The 13,663-nt window shown below is 40.1% G+C and overlaps 1 protein-coding gene across 1 annotated transcript; it reads right to left on the reverse strand.

Moving 5' to 3' along the window:
* Positions 1–2,550: 2,550 nt before the first annotated feature.
* Positions 2,551–6,397, reverse strand: DDIT4L (DNA damage inducible transcript 4 like). The gene is made up of 3 exons (XM_033105276.1): positions 6,227–6,397; positions 5,772–5,910; positions 2,551–3,995 (listed from the first exon to the last, which is right to left on the reverse strand). Exons 2-3 carry the CDS (start codon positions 5,860–5,862, stop codon positions 3,505–3,507), a joined length of 582 nt encoding a protein of 193 aa, XP_032961167.1. The 5' UTR covers positions 5,863–5,910; positions 6,227–6,397; the 3' UTR covers positions 2,551–3,504.
* Between the last annotated feature and the right edge of the window lie 7,266 nt (positions 6,398–13,663).

Raw genomic sequence — 13,663 nt, forward strand, 5'->3', positions numbered from 1 at the left:
ATTTCATTTTTTCCATGTAGATAAATGATTATTATAGCACCAATTATTGGAAACACCATTCTTTACCCATTATCTAAAGTGCCACCTCTGCTGTAAATCAATTTTCCATATATGTATAGGTCTGTGTCTGGGCTCTCTATTGTTCCATAGACTAACTCGTCCCTTCCTGTGTGGTAGAAACAGTTCATCAAGCCCATTTCTTCCTAGGCACACATTTCGACCACATTTCCGAGCTCCTCTTGCAGTTGAATGGGGCCATGTGACTGAGTTCTACATGGGATGTAGACAGAAGTCAGATGCATCATTTCTACATTGGACCCCCTAAGTTCCCCATTAGATCCTTCAGTCTCCTCGTCTGTGGCACCCACATAGGATCCAGTGGAGTACTATGAGTACAGAATCAATGGCCTAGTCTAGACAGCAGACAGTGTTCTGAATATCTGCATGATGGTCCTCCCAGCTCATCACTGTATCCCTCCCTCCTCATCTGCCACCAACATACTTTGGATTTTTGATATTATCATTTGTTAAACCAATATAGATCATTGAGAACTGAGTGTAATACTAGACCTAAGATTTTTATACTTGTACATCCTTCCAATACACAAATGGGAAAACTGTCAATAGTGCACCATGAAGCTGACTCCATGAGGATATAGATTATGTCACTGGAGAAACAGATTCAGGAGATTGAACCCATTACTATAAAATACTATCTTTCTATTAATAAGAGGAAAAACAGATATCTTGTTTCTTCAGGAGGTCATCACGCACTCTAGCTAACACAGCTAACATTATTCCCTAGTGCGATAGCTGGGGCAAAGATCACATCTTTTTATGAAGGTACATGAAAAAGTAACCAGGCCAATTGCAGAAGATAGGCATGAAGTTTCCGGGATTGATATGCATGTCTTTTAAATATTTGGACTTTTTATTATTTTAAGTACAGCTCTGCTCCAGTGAATGGGGAATACTGTCAGTACTGTAGTGTCCTCATTTTTTTCCCACCTGAAAAGAAACCACATTAAAAAGCTTTCTTTAGATTTAGGGGCAAATGTTTCTGACATCAATTTTACACGGACTTTTGGTGATGTGGATATGGTCTCTGCGTTGCCTTGTGCTTTTGGAGGCAGCAGGGTGAGCACAGTCCCTGCACGTGGCTTGGTTTTATACGCTGGATCTGCTACATAACTTGGTGAGTTTGGGCAGGTTACTTAAACTCAGTGTCTGGTCATTTATAAAATGGAGATGACAGTAGTCTCATTTCATAGGGCCTTGTGAGGACTAAATGAGATAATTTGTGTAAAGCACCTGGAACAGTGCCTAGCACTTAGCAAGTCTTACTAAATGTGGGTTATGTCGGGAGAGAAATCTGAGCTAATGACCATAAATTTGAGGAGCTGGAAAAAACAGGTAAAGAAAGATTAAAAATTCAACTTGATGAATATTAGTGATATTAGAAAGATATGTTGTTCAAATAGGATATTCTGATAAAAATAAAAATGTACACTGATCTCATCATTTGATATATCTGCATTTGGTCATGCAGATATAGGGAAAAAAAACAGAAAAAGGCTTTACATAATGGGTTTTTGTTTTTTAAAGGCGATTGCCAAGGGAGCTTAAATTATTAATGTCTTCCTATAAAACGTATTACTGTATTTGAAAAATGATGAAGCAAGTGACCTTTTATAGATACATAAGCACATGCAATACATATAATTGGAATATTATAATGAAGGGTACCAACAGCCTTTGTCAAAAGGGGATAAATGTTTTGTCATCTTCCCTCAAATATTGTCAAATATATTTTAGGGTGATCATTGCATAAACTCAGAAAAGACAGAGGACAAGAAAATTAAAAATATATGATGCTTTATTGTCAAAAATAGACAAACTTTAATTTCCTTTAACAGGAATATTAATTTCAGAATCTCCCTAAGGCATTACCGTTTTGTGAGCATAAAAGACAAGAGAGTCAAAGACAACTGTTAGAGGAATAAGTACATTTGTACACCCATGCCAGGGAAGCCTGGCCCACAGAATCAGTGACCTTTAGAGATCTGACTAATAATAGACATGCACAACAAGGTTGACTTATCCTGGCCCAGTCCTAGAGATAGATGGCTTTGTGATTTGAACAGTGAAGTTGTAGGTCGTTTATGGGTCAGTAACAGGATCCCACACTCCCTTCAGAGTTACACCAGCATGAAGCCATCTGTCCCCCACCCATCCTGGCCTCAGGTATGTTAAGTGGTGCTAATAGCTTGGTCAGAAGATCTGAATAAGCTCTTTATCCCTGACCTACAGCAAAGATGTGAAAGCCTTGTGGAAATAAACATTGTAGTTGTGGAGGTTACATTATCTCATTAACATAAAAAAAAGGATAATGATCTAGTTAGTAGGAACAACAACAACAAAAATAAGGCCTTTATTGTTCCCTCTGGTGCCAAAGCAGGCTTTGTGATAGGTCCATCTTAATAATGAAAACTGATGTTGTGCAGCTATCTCCTTTGAAGATTTGGGTAAAGAAGAGATAAACTCGAGTTCCCAGGAAAGGCTAGGGATGAGAGAGAACAAGGACTGGTGGAAGGGTACATTTGGGATTAAGCACATGTAATAGTGAAAAGAAGCTAGATTACCAAATGAATGAGAAAGAAGCGGGATCTGAGAATTCGTTTCCCATTTCCATAAGCATTCACCATTCACTCAATGGGAAGAGTAATCAACGACATGCAAAAAAACAGTTCAATATTTTCCATGTTTCTAGTTTAAAGATAACATTAAATACTTGAGAACTACAAAAATTGAGCTTATATTGTATCATAAAGTTATTTAAAACAATATTGTCGTTACTAAAATGACAGCTTGAGCTTCTGCCACCTCTTCAAAACAGAAGGGTGCAGAGGATGCAAAGAAACAGTGAAATAGTTTTCTTCTCCCTGTGATATTTCTCAATCACTTTGCATGAGGTTAAGTTTTAATTATGCTCACCCACTTAATTCTATCCTTCTGTATAAGAATTCTTCAAATTTGAGTAGTAGCAGCAAATCGATGACGTGGGCTTCTGGAAGTTTGGATGGACTAAGCATCATTCAGTGAGATTATGTGATTGAAAGAATCACTCTGAAAACTTACAGAAAAAAAGCCATATGAAAATCAAACTAAGTTTGTTTAATAGTCTACTTGCAAGACTACCTGGAAAAGTTTGTGGGAATCAAACATAAAACTAAAGTGGACTGCTTCTTCTCTTCCTTATTCCATTCCATTCCATAAAAAATGTGACATACGCAGACAATGTACACTCTCTTCGATCATTTCTCAAAAGCCACAAAATACGACCTTCAGTTGGGGTTGCTGTGTACACGAAACACACAGGGAGGATGAACTTGATTTGGGGTTTCTTTTTGAGAGCAGGCAGGGCAAAACTACAATGACCGTAACTGAGCAGCTGCAGAGTTTTATCACCCAATCATAAAAAATCCCTTTTTAAATGTTTCCCTTTTAGCACTCTTCAATGACTGTTGTTCCAATCAAGGAGTAAAGCTTTTTCTTAACAAGTCGAAATCCTGAGCTTAGGATCAGAGTTCGTCGGAGGCTGGATGAGAAGCGACCTCGACTAAAGAAAAAGTCCCTCAAACTGGTCCACGAGCAGTTCTCCTGCTTAAACACGAGAGTGAGCTCAAAAGTGGGCACCACACTAGAGTCACACACAATCTTATCCAGCTTTATACATACATTTTCAACTTCCATGTTCACGTGCATGACACAACCTCGTAAGCCGCAGGGCTCCGTGGAGGAGAGCCGAAGGACATCCTGAGCAATTCTCTGGGTCAGTTTCTCAGGAACAAGGACTTTTGAGCAACCTAGTTTGGTTTGCTTCGATTTGGACAGACAGTTCTCTAGCATTTTAACCAAACTCTGGCAAGTTGTTTCCTCAAATATTACCTCATTGAGGTTGGGTTCAGGAACAACATAATCCCAGTAGTCAAAATCTGTAGAAAATAGAAGTTTAAAATTAAAAGAAATCCAGGAGCCGGAAAAGCACACCAAGATAGCAACATTGGTTATTTCTATGAGTCAGCTGATCTCACTTTGCTGTTAACTAGTGGAGTAATAGGGCAAGTCATTTAACCTCTGAGACTGAAAGTTGATGAAATAAAGGTTTTAGATAGGATATAACCATTTTTCTTTATGTGTACATACACACAAGCTTGAAGACTATGCATCAAAAATCTATTTATAGTTATCTTACATTACTACTGATTTTTTTCTTTCTTGCTCCCTTATTTGCTTATGAGGATCTTCTATTTGTCTTACAGAGAATATGCATTACTTCTGGAATAACAATATTTATACTTTTTTTTTTGACTAAGGTACTGTTATCTTCTAACTCTAAGACCATATGAATTTATTATTGTAAAATACCACATTTTTGCTCTTGTTCTTACGTGAAGAATTTAACATTAATCTGAGGAGCTATATTTAATATCAAATTTGTTTCTTTCTTTAAAAGTCTTTACTGGAATGGCCTGTAGATGCCAATTTTAGCTTCAACCTCTTTGATTAAAAATTGCTCAAAGAAGACCTTTGAGGTCCAGGAGGATATTTTTAACTGGCTGGGTAGTTTTCCATAGCCAAGCAAAACAAAATAATCCTAGGAAAACAAAATTAGATTTGCGCAAAGGAAAAGAGATAGCTCTGCATTTGGTCACCTACCTTCCAAATTAATCCCACCACTTGGCAAGATGCCACACACACACACACACACACACACACACAGTCAACTAAGCAGGCGCAGCCAGACACCCTGAGGGCTCCCTTCCTTAAGCCTACTTCACCCTCAGAGGCTGCTGTGGTTTCCTCTCTCCACATCATGTATTCAGTGAGATCATTTTTAAAAAATAACTCAATGAAACAAATGCACTCCAAATTATAAGGTTCCATAGTTTATCTATGTTGAAGATGAAGTAGTTTAGAGCTTTGGCCTATAAAATTAGATCATCAACCACTCCGCCTTCTAAATGAAGAAGGCCCAAAGATCTTAAGCCATTTGTCTGTGCCCACACAGCTCCTCGGTGGCAGAGCTGTGTGTTAACTTAGAAAGTGCTGTTTAAAATTGCAAATGACAGTATTTCCAGCATCACTGCTGTTTTAAAGTTTCCTTCCGGCATTAAAAATGGAATATTAGGTATATCCACAAATAGAATACTACTCAGCAATAAAGAAGAACACATACTGATATAAGCAACATCATGGAAGGGTCTCAAAATAGTTAGGTGGCAAGAAAGAATCCAGATACAAGAGTGCATATTATGATTCCATTTACATGAACCTAGAGGGGAAAGTAAACGGGGAGAGGGAGAGTGGGGAATTGATGGCAAATGGGTACATGGAAATTTAGGGGGAGGGGGTCATAGTAGTGGTTACTGGGGTGATTACATTTGTTAAAACACACATAACTGTACACCTAAAATTTACCAAAACTTCACAACCATGTAGACTAAGGAACCTATATAACTTTTCATCCCAAAGAGCCTATTAGTAGCAGACTAGACCGATTCAGCCCTCGGTATTTTATTTTTTGCTATTTTTGTTTCTCACTATCATGGACAGAAGTTACTAGAAAGTTTGGAAATGAGTTTCCTCAGGTGGATTTTGTGGCACCTCCACTGAAGAAAAGGGAGACACCACACGGCCGCCAATCCGATCCCATCTATCTAAGGGCTCAACCTTTGGCAAGGAGAGAGGCCGGCAGCTGGGAAGCTCACCGTTTAGCAGGTTCCCCGGCTGGAAGCCGTGGTCCAGCAACTCGGACGTGCTGCCAGGGTTCTTACCGCTCAAACTGCCAGTGGCAACCATGGTCAACGGCTCGGTTTCCCTCGCGGAGCGGACGGTCTTTCCGGGGCGCTTGAAAAAGGAAGGAACAAGGATAGATTTGCAAGAGCAGGCAAGACCTGTGGAGGCTCCTAAAGTGCCCCGAGTCCCCGGAGCGAACCCGCTGAGGCACTCATTTTCTAAAGGGAAGGAACCCGCCCCTGCAGCTCAAGTTTACAAAAGCCTCGGGAGCGGAGAGGCCAACTAAAGGCGCAACCTGAAACTCATTCAAAGTTAGCAAAACTTGGACCCACTTGCCACGCGGAGCTCATCCCGGCAGCCCTGGCCAGGGCCCCCCTCCCGCCGCCCCCGCCTCTGCTGCCTTCATCCAGGCCGCCTCCTCGCTCACCTGCCGGGAGTTCGCTGGGGCGGACGCGCTCTCTGGCAGAGCTGCGGCGTAAACGGAGGAAGGAACTCTCCTCTGAAGCCCCTTCCCTGTGGGGCTCAGGGACCTGCAGACCCCAGCAGTAATCCGCACCCTTATCACCCAGCGAAGCGAGTACTGGCCCCGCAGAGCTGCACCGCCTCTTGGGCAGCGAGCACTTTATAGGCCCAGCCTACTCGCCCGGCCCGCCCACCTGCACCGCCCGCCCCGGCCTGGCGCACCGCCCCTCCCCGGGTCGGCTCGCATTTCAACCCCAACACTTCCAGCCTCCTAAAGCTAGCTGCTGGGTGTTGAGGACAAGCTTGCAGTACTGTTGATACCTGCTCTTTCCAGGGTGGGCCACCGTGACCACAATTCCCTGTGCGCCACTGGCCCCAAACTGACCAGTCCCCTTCACCACCAACCTGGACGCTTTGATGCGACCCCTCCCCCAGCGCGCCCGCTCTGCTGGTGCTTTTGCAAAGATTCTGTCCCTGGCAGCGGGAAGCCGTCCGCCCTTTGTCTCTTACCCTGACTTAAGACGTTGTTGTGTCATGCCGAACACTTTGCTTAACTCTGTTTCGATGTTCAATGAGCATTATTTATGCACCTTGTTCTGGCTTCTAACCAAGTCAACTCTACTCTGTGTCCCAGGGGTTCTATGTCCTCTTCTGAACGCGGTGAGATCTAGCTTTCCTTTCCGGCACCGAAGACTCCAGCATTTTGGGAAAGGTCTTCAACATCCACTGCACTCCAGGGCTCCTGGCACCCTACTTGCTGTTTCATTTGTGACTAATGCGCTTTCTCCGCGAGAAGGATGAGCCTGGTACTCTTCTAGTTAGACCTGGCTCCGGGGCGCCTGGAGCTTGAATGAAGGGGAGTTTGCCAAGAAACTAAACAAAACCATTAGTGGGATCTCAGCTATGCTATGGCCTCACCCGCCGGATCACTGGGAGCAATTGTCATTCCCGGAGGCAGAAGTTCCCGGCGAGCCCAGTCAGAAGAAGAACTGGGGCTTGGGCGGTCTAGATGGGGCTTGGGGCAATGAAAATACAGTTTTAAAATCGGTTAGGGATAATCCCTGTGGGGCTTGATGCTTGCAGTCCTGAACAAGAGTGCATAGAGGGACAGACTAGCCGAGGAAAGAGTCAACATGCTTGCCCAACCCATAAGCAAGACGCTAAACTCCTGTTTTCTTACAAAGTTTCTCAGCCACCCCTTTTCCTCTTTCGGTGTGCCAGTAGACGATCGGTTCAGAGTGGTCATTCCCAATGACAGCGGGGGTCTGGGGAAGGAAAGGGCGGGGGTGCCTGGAGGGAGACGGCTTAGAACGGTAGGAGGTTGGTCCTCTAGATTGGAATCCCGGTCCTCTAGGATTACTTTGTTACTCATACGAGGATCTGCAGGTTAGGGCCCTGAAAGGCAAGTTCAGCTGTCCGGGCTAAAAACTCAATGAGAAAAACAACAAAAGGGGTAAGGAGGGTGTGAGAAACAGATCAGTGGGAGGACATTCCGAGGCAGAGCAGCAGAAATTACAGCCAATTTGACAGTCCATTTTTAACTGAACTCGGACAGCTGTACTGCCTGAAGGTCAGAGGAGCCAAGGAAGGAGATGCTGAGAAGTTGATCTTTGAAAGCAGATTTCCACTTCTATTTCAATACTTGAAAAGTGGAAAATAAACAAGCCCATTTAAGCCGATTAAAAACAGTTCTAGGGGCTAGTGTGTTCAGGACCAATGGATTTGTGCCCCTTGTCAGGTCTCAGAGGCCAGCTGCCTGGCCGTGGGAAGGAGGGTGGCTGGGTGCAGGCCACAGCGCCTCCTCTCCTTATCTGAGGGCCAATATTAATGAGGTGCCTCTTACCTGCCTCCAAGGAGATTTGTTAGGATTAATAATTTAGGATTAATTCTTGGGCTGAACCTACACTAGTGAAATAAAGAAATTGCCCATTTCTATTTCCTTAAGGTGTTTAGGCGTAACTCTTAAATTAAGTACCCCCAAAGGGCCAGAAAGATACTTAGACCTTTAGAAAGTAGCAGTTACTCTCAGGTCACCTAACTGAAAATTTTCAAAGCCCTTTGGGATTTTGCTGCAAAAAATAATTTCCCTATGTTACAAAAGACTTCAAATAATACTTTTTTTTTTTTTTGCATGAATGTGCCTTGCTTTCAGAAGGAATTATAAGGCATAAAAAAAGACTGATGTAGAACACATACCTGGAATAATTAGTGGAGATTATCTGTTTGTTTGTTTGTTTAATTTTTATTGGGGAATATTAGGGAACAGTGTGTTTCTCCAGGGAGTTGTCCTTCAATCTAGTTGTGGAGGGCACAGCTCACTGGCCCATGTGGGAATTGAACCGGCATCCCTGTTCAGAGCTCGCGCTCTAACCAACTGAGCCATCCAGCCGCCCTAAGATTGTCTGTTGTTTATCTACTTAAAAAGGGTAAAAACTCCATTCTATTACAATTGGCTTGCGTCTTTGAAGTTTAAACAAACAGCTGATTTTAAAAAAAGAAACAGAAGATCATTAGGGAAAACTAAGTGCCATCATAGTATTGTCATGAGATGACACACTTAGTCTATACGATTTTTTAATGTTGTGGATACAGTTGATTATTTATAACTGAAAGTTCATCATATTGGTGTACTTCAGGTGTTTATCAGGTGCAGTGATGAAGCACATTTCATTGCTATTTTATTATATCCTCTATTGTTAACACTTTAAAAATAGTTTATGAAGGTGCTTACTTGGAAATAATAGTTGTATATAAAGAGAAAATCTAATTGATTAAATAGTTTGATTGTCTTTCATACACCAATATATTATAACAAACTACCAAAATCATAAGCATGCTTGCTTTTTTCCTTACTATGATTTATTCATCCACCTTCTTGCAAAAAAGAAATAGCAGTAATGAATGACAACAATATGTTCATCTGATACATATGCAAATATTTAAGTTCCAGGCCCCCTTATGTATAAAATAGTATTCATAATATCATTGCTTACAGGAAATATAAATTCAGAATAGCAGAGATATTGCAAAAAACAAAACAAAAAACAAGTGTGGTGTTTTAATGTATTATTATAGGAAATACGACTAGTGTCTTGTGTATTCGTAATTTAGAGTGTTGAATATTTATTACATGTTTCATCAGCCAATTTTCTCTCTTATTCAGTATGAGCCATTGTTCCTGAGCTTTTATTAATACATTCACATTCAATGAATTGCTTATTTCATTTCATAAACTATTACACCAAAGGAAAAGAAACGAATGAGTTTCTTAAATTGTATAATGGATTCAGGGAGGATTTACAGGACATAGAGGTTGATCTGTACAATATCCAAGGTTCCTTAGCAAGCTCTAGGGTTATTGTGAGGATTAAAAGGGATTATAATCAATGCTAAATGTTATCTCCCTTTTTATAAACAAATCTGAGCTCTTTAAATGTACATTGTCTCTGGCTTTCTTTGGTTGTGCTAAATTTGTAAATCTAGTGCCCACATGAAGTTTTAGAACAGAGCCTGGTACATAGCAAGTGCTTAATGAGTGATAGTAGTTACTATCATTGCAATTTATTTATTTTTTTACAGTGAAAAACTTTTGTATTTAGAATTAGCCAGCTGGACTCAGTTTAGATGATCCCAATTTTGTTGGCAACATCCAAAACGTCGTAGTCAGCAGCCATTCGAACATACGCTTTTCTCTCCATCAGGCCTGATCAAGGTGTTGACCTTGGCCACGTCAATGTCATGGAGCTTCTTCACAGCCTGTTTGATCTGGTGCTTGTTGGCCTTGACATCCACAATGAATACAGGTGTATTGTTGTCTTCTATCTTCTTCTTGGCTGACTCGGGAGTTAGGGGGAATTTGATGATGGCATATTGGTCAAGTTTGTTTCTCCTGGGGGCTCTCTTCCGAGGATATTTAGGCTGCCTTCAGATCCGCAGTGTCTTGGGCCTTCGGCAGGTGGGTGACATCCGGATTTTCTTTTCTTGTGTGGCTGTGGACGCCTTTCCACACTGCTTTCTTTGCCTTCAAAGCCTTTGCTTTGGCTTCGGCTTTGGGAGGGGCAGAAGCTTCCTCCTTCGCTTTTGGCGCCATCTTCGTGAAAAGGGTTTGTCATTGCAATTTTTATTGTTCTGAAATTGCAGTTCTCTGGTTCAGTGCAGCAAGCACTAAAGGGGCTAAGTGGGGTTGGGGAAGTATTATTAAAGTAGAATAAAATTTATGGTCTTTCCTGTTTGTAGGAAATCTGGAAAATATTTGCCACTGATTGGGAAAGGCGTTTAACACATGCATAACTGTATGGGAGAGCAGAAAGGAGATCTCCCAATGATGTGTAAGAAAATAATGCAGGTAAAGTTCTCATGGTGCAAAACAAAGAGTTACATGTATTAACTTTCCTTTATTAATCTAGGAAATGGTTTTCTGGAAAAAATGAAGTTTACAGAAATCATTGAAACGAAAATACAGAAATGAAATTTTTGAAAACTTGATTGTGTCAAGATATGTATGATCCTCCATTAACATTTTGTATGAGATATTTTATCATTATTTTTGTCTTTGAGGATACTCCAATTAATAAATTTCCATTTAATAATTAAATATGCATATGAGTAATTCTATAGAATGATAAAGGACTTTTCATTAAGTAAGGTGGTGGAGCCTTATATAGTATAAGAAAAAAAAAAGTCCAATATAAAATAATATATAATAGCTACTGCTAACAGCTGAGAGAGACTTCCAGTAGCAGAAGGCACTGCCTCTCTAAATTCAAGCAGAGAAATGGTTACCATAGTGACTTATCTCTTAAAATAGTTGTATGATTTTTTTCTCTTCATAAACAATGTTATCTATTATCTTCCTTTAAATAATGAAAGCTCATGTTTAAATGTACACAGTCTCTGTTTTTTCTTAATTATTGCAAAGATTTATAATTCAGGTGCCCACATAAGAGAATGTCAGTCAGGAACATGATGTAGTTCAGGGGTGTCCAAACTTTTTTCAATGTTTTTTACCAAGGGCCATATATGGTAAAATACACAAACAGCCAGGCCACTCACTTGGGGTGAAGTACGTATTGCCTCACCTGGTTTATTTAAGTAAACTAAATATATTTTTGGAATTTGCTGTGGGCCAATTAAAAATGGATTGCAGGCTACAGTTGGCCTGCGGGCTGCAGTTGGCCCGCGGGCTGTAGTTGGCCCACAGGCTGCAGTTTAGACACCCCTGGTGTAGGTCCTTTGTATTTTTCTAGGGATGCATCTAAAAACCTTTGCAAGTCTCGAGTTTGAGAATATCACCATAACATATCATTTTTTCTGGAATTCTTATGTGAACAAAGAAGAGAAAATCAAGCTATTTTTTCATGCAGGTGCTGGTCCTTCATAGTTCCCCCTCCCTATACAAGCCAAGTGCCTTATTCTGATGGACAAGCTTTGCACAACTTTTGTCATCATGTTTTTGTCCCAGAAAAATTACACATTGCTTCATGACATAAACCTGTGGCGTTGCACAAGAAAAGAATTAAATCCAAAAATGCCCAAGTATGAACTAGATAAAGGATTCTGCAGAGTAGTCTTTACAATGGGTCTGATCCTCATTCTGCAGATGTAAAGCACATTAAGGTTAAAAAGCTTGACAAAGTCACAAAGAGATTCTGTTTTTATTTGTTTGTTTGTTTGTTTGATCTTCACGGTGCAGTAAATGAGGGTATGGACTATGGAGCCTGACTGCTTAGGTTCATATCCCAGAAATTACAATAGCTGTATAAACTTGAATTACTTCGATAAGGTAGTTAATATGTCTATGCCTCCATTTCTATTTTTAAAATGGAAATTTTAATAACCTTATGTCATAAAGGACTGTTGTGGGGATTAAATTAGTTAATACACAATGCAATAAAAGGAAATCAGCCCTGATTATAATTACGAATTTTGCCTGGACTTTGAAAAATCCCCAATGCCCTGGTGACATTTTTATGAAAATGTAGCTAGGGGAGTGTTTACATATGTTCCACGGAGTGTATAAAAATGTATCTTTTGTACGTATTTGTTCATTGGTAAAATCAACATTTAGTAAGTATTTATTGAGTATTACCCGTTAGGCACTGAAATACAAGAGTCCCTGTCCCTAGGGAGATTATAGTTTAGAAAGGCATGTAGACAAATAAATACAAGATTACAATTAGTGAGATAAGTTAGGAGCAGTACAGGGTGCTATGGCAACATAATGATGTAAGTAAGCACTAATCTGTTTTGAAGGAAGGTTTATAGTTTTGCTATTCATGGACCAGTGGCATGAACATCACTTAGGATCTTGTAAGAAATGTAGAACCTCAATCCTCAACCCAGGTGAAACAGAATTTGCTTTTTAAAAAGATCCCTAGGTGATTCATATTGTATGCAATTAAAACTTGGGAAGCACCGATTATAAAGAGAATAAATAGAACAGTAAGAACATCTAAGCATTTGTAAAACTTTCTCTGGGCCAATTAATAAAAAATATGTATTGAGTTCCTGCCATATGCAAGGCATGGCCTTCACCAAAGGTGGGTTCCCAATCTTGCCCTTCACTTGGTGGATTCTCCATAGCTCCAATAAAACTTACTGGCCTTGATGAATCAAATCAATCCTGTTTGTGTAGTTCTTAGCCCTTGGGCCTGGCTCATAAAACCATACACAGCTATGTAAAAACAGTCCAGTTTTTCGAGAAGACTGTATTATAAAAAAATAAAATCCTGTTTAATAAACTTGAGAAACTATCAAACCATAAATTGTTTTCAACGTTGATGAAATAGAAGCCAATTATTCATGAAATAGAAGCCCATCAGGATAGGGATTACATTATAAAATGTATTTAAAATGATTGGTCTGTGGAAGGTTGTATTTGGGAAATAAATTTGGCAGGAGTGTGTAATAAAATACTTTAACATATTGACTTGGCTTTTTGAAATACTGTGCTGGTAATTGAGAACTATTTTTCTAGATGATATATATTGTGGTGGAGGTTCTAAATCATAAATTGTTGAAGCAGATTTTCAGAGATGTCAATAGAGCTGTAAGCACACTGGACTACATTCAGTTGTCTGGCATTATTGATGCATCATATCTAGGCTGAGTAATAAGCAGTCCTTAGCAAACTAATTTATAGCAATACATAATTCCCCTTTCACTAGGTTTAGCTATCCATATCCTAAACATGAAAACGGCACTCCCTTTTCTACAAGGAGCAGAGCAGCACACATTAATGATTTGACTTTAAGTTCTAACTCAACCAGACTAGATTTCAAATTCATTTATACTGACTTAATCTCTGACTTTGGACAGGATGAGTCCCAAAATCACCTAGGAGTTTTGAGAAACTGAAAAGAGATTCACCCAGGCTGAAGGATGAGAGAGTTATCTGTGGATT

Source organism: Rhinolophus ferrumequinum, chromosome 5 (genome assembly GCF_004115265.2).
Source record: "Rhinolophus ferrumequinum isolate MPI-CBG mRhiFer1 chromosome 5, mRhiFer1_v1.p, whole genome shotgun sequence".
Classification (NCBI taxonomy): domain Eukaryota; kingdom Metazoa; phylum Chordata; class Mammalia; order Chiroptera; family Rhinolophidae; genus Rhinolophus; species Rhinolophus ferrumequinum.

What these genes read in the sequence shown, in the direction of transcription:
- DDIT4L (XM_033105276.1), bottom strand. Translation starts at nt 5,862, where the DNA reads ATGGTTGCCACTGGCAGTTTGAGCGGTAAGAACCCTGGCAGCACGTCC. An exon ending in GCCGGGGAACCTGCTAAACG is followed by an intron (nt 3,996 to 5,771) that starts GTGAGCTTCCCA and finishes TATTTTCTACAG; the next exon opens with ATTTTGACTACTGGGATTAT.